The sequence below is a fragment of the Lathyrus oleraceus genome, chromosome 4 (assembly GCF_024323335.1).
Source record: "Lathyrus oleraceus cultivar Zhongwan6 chromosome 4, CAAS_Psat_ZW6_1.0, whole genome shotgun sequence".
NCBI lineage: Eukaryota > Viridiplantae > Streptophyta > Magnoliopsida > Fabales > Fabaceae > Lathyrus > Lathyrus oleraceus.
In genome coordinates, this window is record NC_066582.1 from 269,374,446 (window position 1) to 269,392,409 (window position 17,964).

Genomic DNA, 17,964 nt, shown 5'->3' on the forward strand with positions numbered 1-17,964 from the left:
AAAATTTGCATACCTGTGATGGTAAATATGTAGTGATTATCAAGTCTATCCATGTGGCTAATGATTGATGTCAAAGACATCCATTATCTGACATGACTTATTACTAATGTTTGATCATTACGTGAGAGTATCGCTTAAAGTTAATTCTTGTAATCAAAGATTTAGAATTGATGGTGTTTTTTGGTATCTTGTACATGTCTTATTAAATTTGCATATAAAGAATATTGTGCGTGTCTATATGGTTATTTATCATGCCTACTAATGTTAATGTATGTTTATTATTCTTTTCAATGGATCCAGTTGCCACTGCTATCGCTCCGAATTTTGTTGCTCAGATTAATTTTATCCCTATGCTGAGTGGGATGAACTTTAAGTCTTGGAAAGAATCTGTGGAGATCGTTCTTGGATGCATGGATTTAGACTTATCTTTGAGGGAGGAGTGTCCCACCGCCACTGCTGAGAATCCAAATGAAACTAAAATAGAAAAATGGGACCGATCTAACCGAATATGCCTCATGATGATCAAAAGATTCATACCTAAAATGATTAGGGGCTCGATTGGTGAGAGTGAAAGCGCCAAGAAGTTCCTTGAAACTGTGGAATAATTCTTTGTTAAAAATGATAAGGCTGAGACAAGACGTACCTTGTCCAAACTCATTTTAATGGTCTATAAAGGCAAAGAGAACATAAGGGAGTACATCATGGAGATGTCCAATCTCGCATTAAAACTCAAGGCATTGAAGTTAGAACTTCCTGAAGATTTGATTGTGCACTTGGTTATGATCTCTATCCCGACATACTTTGGGCAATTCAAAGTGAGTTACAATACTCAGAAGGACAAATATTCTCTCAATGAGCTCATATCTCACTGTGTGCAGGAGAAAAAGAGGCTAAAGAGAGATAAGACTGAAAGTGCTCACTTGGCTACCAGTTCTCAGGATAAAAGGAAGAAACATGTGGGAATTTTTTCTCAAAATAAGAAGGCAAAAGAACAACCTAAGGAGACCACTTGCTTCTTTTGCAAAAAAGCTAGACACATGCAGAATGAGTGTTCCGAGTATGCTGCATGGTGTGAAAAGAATGGTATTTTCTCACTTTTATTTGTTCTGAAATTAATGAAGTTTCTGTGCCTAAGGATACTTGGTGGGTAGATTCTGGTGCTACTACTCACATTAGTATTAGTATGTCCATGCAAGGTTGCCTGTGGAGCCGTCCACCAATGATGTTGAAAGATTCATCTATGTGGGCGATGGCAATAAAGTTGCAGTAGAGGCTATTGGGACTTTTAGATTATTATTAAAGACCGATTTTCATTTGGATTTGATTGAGGCTTTTGTTGCACCGTCTATTAGACGGAATTTAATTTTAATTTTTATTTTGGACAAATCATGTTATACTTGTTCGTTTGGAAATGATAAATTTATCCTATCATATGATTCAAATGTTGTTGGTTACGGTTCTTTGAATGATAATCTTTATATGCTTGATATTAAATATCCTTATAGAAAAATAATGCAAATAGAGTCACATGATACAAAACGAAAATTAAATGAGAATTCCGCTACTTTATGGCATAATCGATTAAGACATATATCTAAACAAAGAATTCATAGACTTGTGTCAGAAGGTGTTCTTAGATCCCTTGATTTGTCAGGCTTTCAAGTATGCATTTAATGTATTAAGGGTAAGCAAACAAACAAGAGGAATTTCCATGTTGAAAGAGTTAAGGATGTCTTAGAACTAATTCATATCGATATATGTGGTCATTTTCCTACAGGTTCTTGGAATGGACAACGATATTTTATTACGTTCATAGATGATTACTCAAGGTATGGATACTTGTATTTGATTCATGAGAAATCTCAATCTTTGGACGTGTTCAAGTCATTCAAAGCTGAAGTCGAACTTCAACTTGGAAAGAAAATAAAAGTTGTCAAATCCGACTGTAGTGGTAAATACTATGGTTGATATGATGGATCAGGGGAACAACGTCTGAGGCCCTTTGCGATTTTCCTCAATGAGTGTAAAATTGTTCCGCAATACATAATGCTGGGAAAACCCAACATGAATGGAGTTGCAGAACGACAGAATCGTACTCTTAAGGACATATGATTAGTCATTCTTCACTTCCAGAGTCATTTTGGGGAGAAGCATTAAAGACCGCAGTTTATATCCTTAATAGAGTACCTAGTAAAGTAGTATCTAAAACTCCTTATGAGCTCTAGACTGGGGAAAAAACTAGCATTAGACACTTACACATTTTGGGATGCCTAGCTGAAGCGGGGCCTTATAGGCCTCATGAAGGTAAGTTGGATGCAAAGACAATTAACTATTATTTTATTGGATACGCTAAACTCTCTTACGGGTACAAGTTTTACAATCCCATCACTAGAACAATTTTTGAAACGGGAAATGCAAGATTCCTTGAGGATGTAGAGTTTGGAGGGGAACGAAGCATAAGGAGTGTTGTCTTTAATGAAGAAATTGTTTCTCACAATGATCAAGTCTTTGTACCTATCTTTGTTCCAGAAATAGATCATGAAATAAACAATGATGTTATTGCTAACATCCCTCAAGAACAAGACAATAATGAGTTTCTTCCCCAAGCACCACATATAGTTCAAACTCAACAACCTCAAGAGCCACCATTAAGAAGATCCACTAGAGAGAGAAAGAGTGCAATTTCATATGATTATGTTGTATTTCTTCAGGAACGTGAGGATGGTATTGGTTTGACTAAGGAAGATCCTATCAACTTTAGTCAAGCTATGCGGAGTCCAAACTCTCTTAAGTGGGTTGATGCTATGAAGGATGAGATGAAGTTGATGGCTGATAATGATGTTTGGGATCTCGTTAAATTACCTGAAGGAAAGAAACCCATTGGTTGCAAATGGATATTTAAAACAAAAAGGGATTTAAAGGGTAGCATTGAGAGATATAAAACTCGTCTTATCACAAAAGTCTTTACTCAAAAGGAAGGAATTGATTATATAAAGACTTTTTCTTCAGTTTCTTTGAAAGAATCTCTTAGGATCATGATGGCATTTGTAGCTCATTTTGATTTATAGTTGCATCAGATGGATGTAAATGTCGCGTTTCTAAATGGAAACATTGAAGAGACAATATATATGGTGCAACCAGAAAACTTTGTATAAGGAGACCCAAAGTCTATGGTTTGCAAACTCAAGAAGTCCATTTATGGCCTTAAACAGGCTTCCCGTCAATGGTATTACAAATTTCATCAAGTAATATCCTCATTTGGTTTTGAGGCTAATCTAGTTGATAATTGTGTATACCCAAAATTCAGTGGGAGTAAATTTGTTTTCTTGGTACTATATGTAGATGATATCCTTTTGGTAAGCAACAATATAGGCTCATTGCACGAAACCAAGAGATTTCTCACAAATAGATTTGAGATGAAAGATCTTGGGGGCGTCTCCTTTGTCTAGGAATTCAAATACTTAGAGACCGTTCTCGAGGTATTTTAGGATTGTCACAAAGGAGCTATATTGATATAGTTCTGGATAGATTCTCCATGAAAGATAGTAAGCCCAGGAGACACACTTGTTGCTAAAGGAGACAAGTTTTGTCTCAAACAGTGCCCCACTATGGATCTTGAAAAGGAAGAGATGCATAAGGTTACATATGCTTCAGCTGTGGGAAGTCTTATGTATGCTCAAGTTTGCACCCGTCCCGACTTAACATTCATTATAGGAGTTCTTGGCAGATGTCTAAGCAATTGTGGTATGTAGCACTAGATAGCAGTAAAGCGTGTACTGCGCTACCTAAAGAGAACAAGAGACTTCGTGCTCACTTATCAAAAGTTAGATAACTTGGAGATCATTGGGTATTCTGACTCAGATTTTGCAGGATGCCCGGATAGCAGATGTTCCACATCTAGTTACATGTTTATCTTGGCTGGAGGAGCCGTCTCCTGGAAGTCTTCCAAACAGACTTCAGTGGCTCCCTCCATCATGGCAGCAGAGTTTGTGACTTACTTTGAGGCATCAAATCATGCAATCTGGTTGTGGAGCTTTGTCACAAGCCTAAACATTGTTAGGAACATTGAAAGGCCCTTGAAGGTTTATTGTGACAATAGTGCAGTTGTGCTATACTCCAATAACAATATGAGTTCTACAAAATCAAAATGTATTGATATAAAGTATCTTGTTGTGAAAGAAAGAGTTCATGAGAATCAAATTTTGATAGAACATATATGGACAGACTTAATGCTAGCTATCCCACTAACCAAAGGTTTGACACCTAAGACTTTTCATGGGCATGTTGTTCACATGAGTCTTAGTTTTGAGATTGCCTTTGATTAGTGGCAGTTTTTTCCTCATTTTTTTATGTTTTATGTTTTGGTTTTGTTTTGGTACAAACTTTATGTTATGTTTAATTTTCTGCAGAAATAAAAACTTATGAGATACTATTGTTATAACAATATCAAGTTTTTTGCCATGTGCAAATATTAATTTTTTTTTAATTGCACCTAAGAAACTTCAGTTTGATCTCACTAAAGACTCCAGTAGGACCAGTTGGAAGTATGCATGATTTAGAGATCACATTGCATGAAATTTTCATGCCACTCATCTATATCGATCTATGTCATCAAGTACGTTGATGTGGTGGTCATCAGGCTTCTGTCACGTTATACGTTAGTGACTACAGCCGTGATGGTCCCATTATTAATGTATGAGGTGGACCAAATTGTAAAGTTGGAATCTAAGGATAAATAGCATTCAGATGCGCGCCTAAAGAAATGTGATATAATTATTAAGATATATTGCCCAAGTGGGAGATTGTTGGAATATTTTTATATATATTATTTTAATATCCCAATGATTATTATATGAGCATATATATATATATATATATATATATATATATATATATATATATATATATATATATATATATATATATATATATATATATATATATATATATATATATATATATATATATTATTAGTTATTTTATCAATTAAGTGCCTTAAATAATTAAGTGATCAAATAGAGTTAAAGTGATGATTAGATTTCATTTAAAAATTATTTAATTAATTAAATAATTGGGTATGAGCTCAAATATGAGTGGATGTGAGGATGACTCATTTAGGAATAATGAGAACCTTAATTGGCCATCACACTATATATATATGCTATGATCCCCAATATACCGTACATAAGCAAATTATCTCTTCTCCCAGTCTGAAGAAAATTCGAGGCATAAGGAGTATCAATTGAGGAAGAACTACAAAAGCCATCAACTTCTGGGTTTTTTAGGATTACCACAAAAGGCATTTTTCTCAATGGATCCATGTATTCTATAACCAATTTTTTCGATCATATAGTTTTATACGTGCTTGTATGACTATTTTGATTCCGCATAAAATATATGTCATAATATGTTGTGCATGTATATTAAATTGATTTAATTCTAACAACAACAACTTTAGAAAACATATATGGGTGCACCATATCTAATACAAACCAAAATAGAAAAACGATTTAAATTTTTTACAGTAACAAGCAACTTCGAAGATGCATATCTGAAATAGATAGTAGATGAATTCGAATATGCATCTCCAGACGTAACATTCATTTTTTCAGCTCAAGAACTAGATTAATGCAAGGAATGGGGTATGAAATGAATGAAATTTACCTTAAGTTGAAGCTTCTTTTGCTCCCTTTGATATGATAAAACACAAGAATGATGATTTGGAGTCAAAAAGTTGATTGGAAAATATTTTTTTTAAGGGTTTGGGTTATGAAGGAGGTTTGGAGTGTGAATGAGATGATCATATAAGGTGGTCACATATTTAATTTCCCGTTTGAGATTTTTTGGAGATGCGTCTCCGAAAATATTACTGAGTGGTTAAATGATAAACTATCTTAATGAAAGTGTTGTTTAAATGGCTTCAGGAGTCCTTTCGAAAATTATTTGTGAATTCACCCCATAAATCTTCACAAATGCATCTTCAGACTAAATTTTGGTAAAAATGGATTTTGATGCGTTCAGATATACATCTCCAAAAAAACCTGAAAGCACTTTTGAATTTTTAGATGTGGACCCACACCATAAGTGTGGGGAAAATTTGCCTAATTAATCTCAACAGAATCTTTTAGTATAGAAAGCAGTACTGTAAATGCCTAATTAATCTTTTTGTAAATGAACTCATTCTTGTTTTAAGCAGTACTGTTTCCATCTTAGAAAGCAGAATAAAATAGCAGTTTTCTTCTAGTTGTATGTGTACTCTTCCTCTCTAAAATTAACAGTGGTATCGAGAGTTGGTTAATTTAGAGAGAGAGAAAAATCTGAGTGAAACACAGTGAGATTTGAGAGAAAATAACAATTGTAGATCAATGGCAACTTCCAATGACAATTTTGTGCAAGTTGAAATTCCTTATTTTGATGGTCATTATGACCATTGGAGCATGTTAATGGAGAATTTCTTGAGTTCCAAAGAGTATTGGCAAGTTGTTGAATCCGGATTTACGGAGCCTATGAAGGGAGCAGCTCAAACAGATGCGCAGAAGGCAGAAATGGAGGCACTGAAACTCAAAGATCTTAAAGCCAAGAATTACTTGTTTCAAGCCATATATCGAGAAACTTTGGAGACGATTCTCAGCAAAGAAACCTCCAAACAGGTTTGGGACTCAATGAAGAAGAAACTTCAAGGGAATTCTAGGGCAAGGCGAGTGCAACTTCAAGCCCTGCGGAGTGAATTTGAGACTTTACGCATGAAGTCGGATGAATCTGTCATAGATTTCTTTGGAAGAACGATGATCATTGCCAACAAAATGAGAATTCAGGGAGACAAGATAGAGGATATGACCATTGTTGAGAAGATTCTTAGATCAATGACAGCAAAGTACAATTTTGTTGTTTGTTCCATTGAAGAATCCAAAGATATTGATTCTCTCACTATTGATGAATTGCAAAGTTCCTTGCTAGTTCATGAGAATAAAATAAGAAATCAAAACAAAGAGGAGCAAGCACTTAAAGCCTTGACTTATTCAAATACGTCTAACTTTAGAGGAGGCTGAGGCAGGGGAAAAGGAAGAGGTCGAGGTGGTTACGATAGAGGCGATAATGGTCGTAGAAGCAACCATATCAACAATCCTGCCAACCACCAGAATTTAGACAACTCAAGAAGAGGAAGAGGTCGAAGTGGTTATCGTGGAGGTAATCATTCAAACAATTATCCCCAAAAATCTAATGTCGAGTATTATCGTTGTCATAAATATGGTCATTATCAGAATGAATGTAGAACTAACTTGAATGGCCAAGATGGAGAAAGGACAAACTTTACAGAAAGAGAAGAAGATGAATCTCTCTTGATGGTGTGCAATGTGACTGAGGAAATTCCAGATAATCTGTGGTATTTGGATACAGGCTGCATCAATCACATGTGCGGTGATAAGATGATATTTTCAGATTTGGATAAGTCTTTTTTTAGCACCGTCAAATTCGGCGACAACTACAAAATTAATGTTGTTGGAAGGGGCAATATTATTTTCAAGGCCAAGGGAAATAAAAGTCACAAGATCTCTGATGTTTTCTTTGTCCCAGAATTAAAGACCAACTTGATTAGCCTTGGACAACTTCAAGAAAAATGGTACGAGATTCTGATCAAGAATGGTGTCTGTCGATTCAAGATGAAAAATTAAGGTTGATTGCTCAAGTTAAAATGACAGATAATCGGTTGTTTCCATTGAATCTGCACAGATCCACCGATTCTTGTTTCTCAGTAAAGATTCAAGACTCAACATGGTTATGGAATTTTCTCTATGGTCATCTAAATTTTGGAGGTTTGAAAATGCTGCAGCAGGAAAATATGGTGACAGGTCTTCCAGAAATCGCACCTCCAACTCAGATCTGTGAAGATTGTGCTGTCAGCAAGCAGCACTGAGACCCTTTCCCATCTGGAAAATCCATCAGAGCCAAGAAAGTGCTAGAGGTGGTTCATTCAGACATTTGTGGCCCTCTAAATCCAATCTCAAATGGAGGTAAACGGTACTTCATTACTTTCATTGACGATTACAGTAGGAAGACATGGGTGTATTTTTTGAAAGAAAAATCTGAAGCATTTGATGTTTTCAAGACATTTAAAGTGTCTGTTGAAAAGGAAAGTGGCTGCGTGATTACAGTTCTACATACAGATCGTGGTGGAGAGTACACCTTGCATGAATTTCCAAAGTTTTGCGAAAATCATGGAATTCAGAGGCAACTTACAGCAGCATATTCACCTCAGCAAAATGGTGTTTGTGAGCGGAAAAATCGCACTATTATGAACATGGTCCGAAGTTTGCTAAACACAAGTGGCATTTCTAAAACATTTTGGCCTGAAGCAGTGAACTAGATCGTCCATATTTTGAATAGAAGTCTGACGTTTTCTGTTCAAAACATGACTCCTGAGGAGGCATGGAGTGAAAAAAAACCAGCTGTCAATCACTTCAGAATTTTTGGGTGTATTGCCTACGCTCATGTACCAGATCAGAGAAGAACAAAACTTGAAGACAAGGGGTGAAGTGTATTTTTCTTGGTGTTAGTGATCAGTCAAAAGCATATAAGCTTTATAATTCTAACACTAAGAAGATTATAATTAGTCGTGATGTGATATTTGATGAACAAACTTTTGGGCAGAGAATAAGAGTGTTGTTGCGCATCAAGAGAAACTGATGGATTTTGATGAAATCCAAGATGAGCAGCCTGAAATTTCAAGTGTGCAACATCAGTCCACAATGCAACAGCAGCCCGCAGAACCAATAACTGATAGTTCTGCGCAGATTCTTGGCTCACCGGCAACATCAACTTCAGAAACTCGCCCCCGGCGTGATAAAAGAAAGCCTGGTTGGATGATTGATTATGAGGTGACTAGAGTAAATCAATCAGAAGGTCAACTCACACACTTTGCTTTTTTTACAGATTGTGATCCCATGGTTTTTGAAGAAGCTATTAAGGAACCAATGTGGGAAAAAGCAATGGATGAAGAAATTACTTCTATTGAGAAGAACAACACTTGGGAGTTGATTGATCTTCCACAAGGGCAAAAGACAATTGGTGTGAAATGAGTGTATAAGACAAAATTCAAGGAAGATGAAGAGGTTGACAAGTACAAGGCACGACTTGTCGCTAAAGGTTACAAGCAAGAGTTTGGGGTAGATTATACTTGAGTATTTGCTCTAGTTGCAAGACATGATACAATTAGAATGGTGGTTGCTTTAGCTGCACATAACTCATGGCCTATCTTCCAATTGGATGTAAAATCTGCGTTCTTACATGGTGATCTCCAAGAGCAGGTGTTTATTGATCAGCCTCCTGGATACATGAAGTCTGGATGTGAGGACAAAGTCTATAGACTTAAGAAGACTTTGTATGGATTAAAACAAGCGCCACACGCTTGGTACATCAGAATTGAAACTTATTTCCTAGAGGAAGGGTTTGAGAAATGTCCTTTTGAACACACACTTTTTGTGAAAAGTGGGGAAGGAAGAAAATTATTGATCGTGTGCTTGTATGTGGATGATTTGATATATACGTGGGACGATTTCAACATGTTTGAAAGGTTCAAGCAATCTACGATGTTGGAATTTGATATGTCTGATTTAGGGAAGATGCATTATTTTCTCGGCATGGAAGTAGTGCAATCAAAAGCTGGCATTTTTATCTCACAAAAGAAGTATGTGCAAGAAATTCTGAACAAATTTCAGATGTCTAATTGCAATCGTGCTGCTACACCTACTGAAGTAGGCTTGAAACTTGTTCGAAATTCGGATGAAAAGAAGGTTGACAACCATCTTTACAAGTAAATTGTGGGGAGTTTGATGTATTTAACAGGAACAAGGCCTGATATCATGCATGTTGTAAGTTTGATCAGCAGGTATATGAAAAATCCTAAGGAGAGTCATCTCTTGGCTGCAAAGAGAATTCTTAGGTACTTGCGAGGTACTACTAATTTTGAAATTTTCTACAAGAAGGGAGAAAATTCAGATCTGATTGGCTATACAGATAGTGATTATGCTGGAGATATTGATGATAGAAAGAGTACTCCTGGCTATGTCTTTACGCTGGATTTTGGAGCCATCTCATGGTCATCAAAGAAACAAGAGATAGTCACTCTATCAACTATCGAAGCGGAATATGTTGCTGCAACAACATGTGCTTGTCAAGCAATTTGGCTTAGGAGGATTGTTGAAGGGCTGAATTTTGTGCAGGAAAGGAAAGTTGATGCTACTGTAATTTACTACGACAACAGTTCAGCTATCAAATTGTCCAATAGTCCTGTTATACATGGAAGAAGCAAACACATAGACGTGAAATTTCATTTTATCCAGAATCTAACAAAGGATGGAGTGATTGAACTTCACTACTGCAGAAGTGAAGACCAAATTGCTGATATAATGACAAAGCCATTGAAGGTGACTGCATTTCAGAAGCTTAGAGCATTGTTGGGTGTGTGTGATAAACTGAATGTCTGATGACTTTCCGTTTAAGAGAGAATGTTAGAAATATTATTTATTATTGTTTTACTTATTATTTATGATTTGGTCAGAGTTGTCCAAATTTATAGGAAGTTCAGTTGAAGTAAAGATATGGGCTATATGCAGCCAGATTAATAGGACTTAGTGGTTAGCTTAAGACTTAGTGGTTAGCTTAATTTTTCAAGTTGTTTTAAGCAGTACTGTTTCCATCTTAGAAAGCAGAATAAAATAACAGTTTTCTTCTACTTGTATGTGTCCTCTTCCTCTCTAAAATTAACAAGAAAAACATCGTCCATGAATGAGTGTGAAGTGTAAACTTCCACCTCATGATTAAACTCAACAAAATCTTTTAGTTTAGCAAGATGGGTCAAATATTTGTACAAGAAGACACATCGGAGTACATTGACAGCACAAGAATGAAGTTCATTGTAGTTACAAATGAAAATTTTGCAATGGAAGTTATTTTCCACTTGCTTGGTATAACAAGTGCAAAACTATTTTTTTGTTTGAAGTACCTTAATACTATTTTTATTTACAAATGAAGAATTGTGGTTATGAGATAAAAAATTCAATCAAATTCTTTTTCTTGACTGTATACAACAAATATTGAATGTATAGAATCACGGAATAAAAGCTGCACTAATAAAAATCTTTATGATTGTTTCAAATCTTTACTCACTCTGCTATTAAAATAACGCAATGATGTTACCATAATTACAAGAGTTGATAAGAAGGCTGTAAGAAATGTAACGGTTGAAACAAGATCAGAATGCGCCTTTTTTCCAGATGGTATTCTCCAAACAAGACCAGCATCATACAGATTGGCATCATCATTTTTCAATTTGAACAAGCAATTGCTATTTTCCATCTTTTCCTTCACGCGGCAGCGCAGTAATGTATCTGGTGCACCAAATTCGACTATTGAGTAGCCACTTTCATTCAGAGGCTGCAAAAGAAGAGGGAAAAAAGGGGAAATGAGGCAATTATCATAAGGTGCTTAGTTCAATTACCAGGCGTTCTTCCTTTACAAAACAATTGATTCACACAAATGTAAAGTGGCATTAAGATATAAATTGAGTTATAATAACAATCTTACTTGATATCGTGCATGCAAAGGATACTCTATGCTGATATCAGTTGGTTGTAGCAATGTATTTGGATCAATATCTAAGTGGATTTCAACGGCAGAACGATTGGACAAGAACGAAGGTAACTCGAGATTTGTATCACCAAAGACAGCTATATCATTGAACACTGCAATAAAATGTGTTATTGATTGGAAGAAATATGTTCATTATAGTAAAAATGTATAAATTTTTTCCCACTTTTTTTTCTAAAATTCAAATCTGGATAGCATGGGAAGAGTATTTACCACCACGTTGAGCAAGATGTTGTAATTCAAATGGATCAGCAAAAACTCCAGAAGGAAGTCTTTCAATAATTATTAATTCACATGAGTAGCTTAAAAGATCAGACAAAGACTTCAACTGTTGGGTTTGTAATTTGATTAATGTAGACACACGGCGGTGAGAACCTTCACCAACAAGATCGCGTCTTAGAACTGACAATCTTAACATGGAATTATGGTTTTCAGGAAGCACTTTGCACAGACCAGAAGCGACTTCTTGAGACATGAAAATTTCAAAATCTGAATCATGTAAGCTCGTATATCTGTCATAGTAAGACCGCATCAGAAATTGCTTCATGGGAGAAAAAGATTTAGCATTTTTGCTATCAGAGCTAGGATATGGGGAACCAACCACCTGAAATGAAAATGAAATATATTGTTCAACAAGACTCAAAGAAAAACGGGCACTTTATATGGAATGGAAGTACTTATGTACAGGAGAAAGAGCAAATTAAGCATGAGTTGTTTATGCTACAATTAGGCAAGAATGCAAGATTATGCAAAGGTATGAAAGAGCATCTGCGTGCAAATGTTCATCCATAACTAAAGGATCTATATAGGTATGGTCTATATAATATTGCAAAATCTAAAGCCAACTTTTTGTTTATTTTTTTGTAACATGCAAATAATAATAATAAAATATGAGAATATCAAACTATGATATGAAACAAGCGGCGTGCTGCTTGTTAGCTGCAATCTTAGGTGCATTTTATATACTTCGCAAGTTGAAGACAGCAGATACAAGGACTAGCGCCAAAAAGAAATCACAAGTATGCCCTTCAACCATATAATAAAACAAAATCCACAAATTGGATTTTCTATTTTGACTTATTGGAGGTGGACTACAAATTGCACAAAAGAGATGAAATGCATGATCCTATTACAGCCTATTTCTAGGATAAGAGGATAACAAAATATAAAACTGATAGATCTCTTTCAGTTATGTAGGTGTACAAAAGAGGAAAGAATGGGGCAAATGGAAAGCGTTATGAATTGCGAACAATAAGCCCGGAAAAGTAATCAATTAATTGAAGGGAGTCATGCCAGCAAGATCTAGTCCAGTGACAAAGGACAGAACGCTTCAGAGAAACCAGCAAACTGGAATAATGGGCGTGCAGGAAATGAATATTCAGGACTCACATGATAAAGCAGGGAACGTGTCACATTGGAGTGTTACATACAACTTGTGGCAATTATTTACACAAGGATGCACATCATCAATACCAATTAACAACACCCACGACCTTTCTCGCCAGGTGACCGACTATAAGCCCAATTTCTATCGTAAAGCTCTATTATGTATTCGGTCCAAAGATAGATTATTACTTACATCTAAATCACCTATAATGATTTGATTTATAGTTTTTCTAAGTTTCCCTGTATCTCTCATAGGCAATGGGATCCATGTGCTGTTTTCTTAGAAATTCAGGACACTTGCCCAAACTCAGAAAGGAACAAATACTGTACTAACCTGACCTGATTCTGAATCACCAAGCAAACAGTTTCCAGCTAACAAATAGATCAAGAGTTGAACAAATCGCCTAGTTGTCATTTAGAATCTGAAAATAGATTAGTAGCGACGAAAGATCAGACATACATAAAGAAGCTCAATGATCAAAGAATCACTCAAACCCTATTTTTTGTCCCATCTTAGATGGTAACCTAGCAAGAGCAAAAATATATTAATATTCAATAATTCATCTTGTGGGAGTTTGACAAGACTAATAGTATTCAAAAAAATCACATTGCATGAAAATGGAGGAAAATTCAGAATCATCAAAACAATCAAGCAATACACAATCGATATTAGTTTCTATAGAGTAGATCAAAGTCAGCAAAAGCCAAACGAGTCAGAAATTATGCAAGATCAATTGACTTAATTCGCAGAATGTGATTCAACATTGCTATACTAGAACTAAGAATTTGATAAAGTAGAAGAAATAGTGATTGAAACCTACCTTTTTAAGAAAAATGCGATTTCAGGGGAAATTGTTTGTTGGCCGGTGGTTCATCGCAATCGGAGTAGCGACGGGAAAGTGAGTTGCAAAGTTCAAACAACAAAAATTATTTGTAAAGCCATGTAAAAAATAAATAAATTTGGAAATTATATATTGTGAGTTTCTTTCTCTCCATTCTTAAAAACCTATCCACTTAAATTTAAATGGGTTAAATCCATTTTTAATTTCTTTATGAGATTAATTATTATACACTCTCAGTGAAAAAAGTTTTACACTGTAAATGCATTACAATGATTTGTTTGTACTACTTTTTAAATGTTTAAAATAAAAGTCAAACTTTTCAAATAAATATAGTGTAAAAAAAATTTATATTGTCAGTGTATATCAATTAAATTCTTTTTTTAATGAGAAAAAAGACTATGTACTGACAGCATAAAATATTTTACACTATCAATCAATGAGAGACGTGTATCCCGCCAAATCACATATTTAATTTTAAAATACTGGTATGACATGACATAACGTTATAATTCTATTGGATGATTGTGTAAAAATAGTTTACACTAAGAGTGCACTACCTTTAATCTTTTCTTTAATTTAGGCATTTTAAATAATTGGTCCTCTACGACAAGATTTACGATTTTAATCTCTTAGTTTTGATTGCATTTAGACTTGCATAATCCTCTATCCAATTTTGCTTAGGTGTCAATTCATTAATAAGGTGACATATATTATTGGGATCCATGTTAGCATTTCCTAATCTTTTAATTTTCAATTGGATATTTTAATGTAGGAAATATTAAAAAAAAATTGGAAACTAAAAAAATAATTTATGAATTGCTTAAAATAGAAAATAAAAGGTCAAACACTTTTTCCCAATTTTCATCCCTCGTTCTTTAGAATTTCAAAAACCCTAATCCCTCATTCACACCCATCCTTTTGAACAAGTGAAAAATCCCTAGTCCCCGAATCACACTCATTGTTACCCCTTTCGTCTAAATCGATCAACTATGCAAATCGAAGTTGTGTTTCAGAGGTGTTTGGTTGGACAAAGATGACGACCCCAACAGGTCAAAAGGAGAGAAATGAAGGAATCAAATATTGTGTAAGGTATGTATCTTTGTCCTGGTGTTAGCTGAAAATTTGACGCTAAGAAAATGTTTGAGAAAAACTATAAAGACCAAGGGAAAATATTCTGAAAAAAATACATAAAGTTGATTCTTTCAACAAACGGAGTTTTGATCGTAGAAACCCTTGCGTCGAGGGAAATGTTGGTTTGGGACTTAGAAACAAATTGAATTTAGACTACAATTTGACAAGAGCATTTCGATTGGGGTGTCTTCGACAAGACGTGAATTCAAATAAGGCTCGCAACTGTTTTTTGGCCTTATCCAATTCTTTAAGAAAACACGTGGAAAGTTGTGGATGATGAAATGCATGCAGACGAAAATGTGCCATCTTCTGAAGAAGAGACTGTTTATTACAATTATTTCGAATTACTATGAATAGGAGTCTTAGTGTTTAGGATTCGAGGTGTTCCATCGTGTACAAAAATCTCAAATTCACTCTAAGTATCTGTATGTGTTTAGAAACGAGTAACTGGGAATGTACGTGTGATCACCACATTGTTATATTTTTTTTATATAAAGTCATTTACATTGTCGAAGTCATTTATCCTTATTTCCAGTTTTATTCAAAGCCTTCTTTACACTGTTTCTTTACATTGCTGCCTTTTTTTTACTTTTAAAACTTTTGAACATTGTTTCTAAGTCAAGAACATTGTCGAAATGTCCATCCTTTATAAGACTTAAGATTAACAAGAACACATGTCCTAGGATCAATCTAGTCGATCCTATGAGTAACCAAACTATTTTGTATTTTTGGAAGACTAGCGCTTGTTTACCAAATTCAACGGTAAACAAATTGGCATGTCCAGTGGGACCAGTGCTATTGTCAAAATCTTTTGAAATATCTAGAATTTTCTTGTTTATTATGTATTATTTATTTCCTTTAACTTCATTGCATGAGATTAATAAGTGGTAAAATAGCTATGATAATGAGGCGATAACAAGAAGGAAATACGTGAGAGAAATGGCGAATTCGCAAAGTAACAATGGAGAAATTACGGTCGCAGTAACTTCACCGAAAGCAAATCCATCCACGATGAGTACAACGACCTCATCGTCGAATACTCACACTGGGCCAATCTTATCTCCTGCGACGACGCATAGTCAACAAATGATCCCTCCTCCAGTAGGATCTAGCGCATACATGCCCTATGCGACGGGATTTATGATGCCTTTAAATGGCCGAGAACAGCCACATGGCATGCCAACTTCGATGATGGCAAATTTACATAATACGACTACAGTATTCGCTGACCCAGTGGTGAGTACTTTCTCGCCTGTACAAGGGTCTGGATCTGTTGTTCATAATATGGATCGAATCAACCCACCCCCAGGAATGGGGTTTTCGACCCAACAAATGCCAAATCTTACAACAAACTCGGCAGCGATTTTGAGGCAACAAATGAATGAAAGTAACCAAGAAATGGTCCATATGCTTGCCCAGCAAATGGGCACGATATTCAATCCATTGATTCAAAACACCACCAAACAAACCAACAAATGGAAGTGCAGATGATGCGCATTGCAAATTTCTTTGGGGTCCCTCAAGCCCCTCGACAACTCCGGAGAGAGCAGTTATTAGAAAACCAAGGAGCAACCCTCAAAGAAGACCCCACCATTAACCAAATCCAACAAAATATGCACATGGTAGATGTGACAAACTAGGTGGTTAGCGTCGAACCTCCCAGGGTCGAACAACCAGTTCCAATATAGAGGGAGCCAAGAGTGTTGATGGTGAATAAGAATCAAGACACTGACGAAGTCATACGTCAAGTTCGACGTAATGATATGAAAACAGATAAAAAATTGGCAGCCATGGTCGAAAGGATTATGGCACGAAACAGGATAAACGTTGGCCTCCATAGGCCAAACTATATGTCACCATTATCGAAGTATATTCTGCAGTCAGAGTTACCCCCGAGATGGAAAGTGCCAAAGTTTATAAAATTCTCCGGGGATGCTAGCGAATCTACTGTCGAAGCAGGAGATATCGCAAATAATGAGAATCTGAAAGTAAAGTACTTCCCTAGTTCCCTCACTAAGAATTCCTTTACATGGTTCATGATGCTCCCAACAAGTTCGATTCACGATTGGACTCATTTGGAAAGACTGTTCGATGAACAATTTTACATGGGGCAGTCGAAGATTAGTCTGAAAGAATTGGCTAGCATTAAGCTTAAATTCACTGAGCCAATAGACGGATATCTTAATAGGTTCTGTTCGCTAAAGGCAAGGTGTTTTACACAAGTTCCTGAGCACGAGTTAGTCGAAATGGCCGCTGGTGGCTTAGATTATTCCATCAGAAAGAAATTGGACACCCAATACTTGAGGGATATGTCCCAATTGGCTGATAGAGTTCGACAGGTAGAATGCCTGAAGGCTGAAAAAGCCAAGGCGAATAAGAATAATAGGAGAGAAAGAGTAGCCTATGTCGAATTAGATGGAGATGATCAAGAGACACATGGTGATTTTTTAGATTTCGACGAAAGCGAGATTGATCTCGCTGAATTAAAACAAGGATCACCCTATTCTTGCAAGGTCCTTGCACCTTTGAATGGGAAAAATCCTATCGAATACGAAAAGAACGATAAGTTCCCCAAGAAAACATATACCTTCGACGCCACTAAATGTGACAAAATCTTTGATTTATTAGTCAAAGATGGCTAAATTATAGTACCTCCTGGCGCTAAGATACCTCCTTTAGAAAAACGAAAGAAGAAAGGTTTTTGCAAATATCATAATTTTTTGGGCCATAAGGCCTCATAATGTTTTCTTTTTAGGGATCTTGTGCAAAACACAATCAGGGACGGAAGGTTGAAGTTCAAGGATAGGACAAAGTCACAAATGAAGATCGACTTGGATCCGTTGGAGGTGGCAGATGCCCACTATGCTGAGCCATTTGTTGTCAACATGGTGGAAGTATCTGAAGTCCATGATAGAAATGCCATGATTTTTGAAACCACTAAGGGTTTCAAGCAAGAAAC

At 35.8% G+C, this 17,964-nt stretch overlaps 2 protein-coding genes across 4 annotated transcripts; one reads left to right on the forward strand and one right to left on the reverse strand.

The window, feature by feature from the left end:
* Positions 1-11,039: 11,039 nt before the first annotated feature.
* Positions 11,040-14,022, reverse strand: LOC127075036 (uncharacterized). 3 transcript variants are annotated; one of them, XM_051016483.1, is made up of 5 exons: positions 13,854-14,022; positions 13,367-13,454; positions 11,860-12,250; positions 11,584-11,741; positions 11,040-11,433 (listed from the first exon to the last, which is right to left on the reverse strand). In XM_051016483.1, the coding sequence occupies exons 2-5, from the start codon at positions 13,445-13,447 to the stop codon at positions 11,140-11,142; spliced, it is 924 nt and encodes a 307-aa protein (XP_050872440.1). In that variant the 5' UTR covers positions 13,448-13,454; positions 13,854-14,022; the 3' UTR covers positions 11,040-11,139. The 3 variants fall into 3 exon arrangements, with proteins under 3 accessions (XP_050872440.1, XP_050872442.1, XP_050872441.1); XM_051016485.1 differs by lacking the exon at positions 13,367-13,454 and having other exon boundaries at positions 13,854-14,011; XM_051016484.1 differs by lacking the exon at positions 13,854-14,022 and having other exon boundaries at positions 13,372-13,459.
* Positions 14,023-16,711: 2,689 nt separating this feature from the next.
* Positions 16,712-17,647, forward strand: LOC127137018 (uncharacterized). The gene has a single exon (XM_051063515.1). It carries the CDS (start codon positions 16,712-16,714, stop codon positions 17,645-17,647), a length of 936 nt encoding a protein of 311 aa, XP_050919472.1.
* Positions 17,648-17,964: the final 317 nt, after the last annotated feature.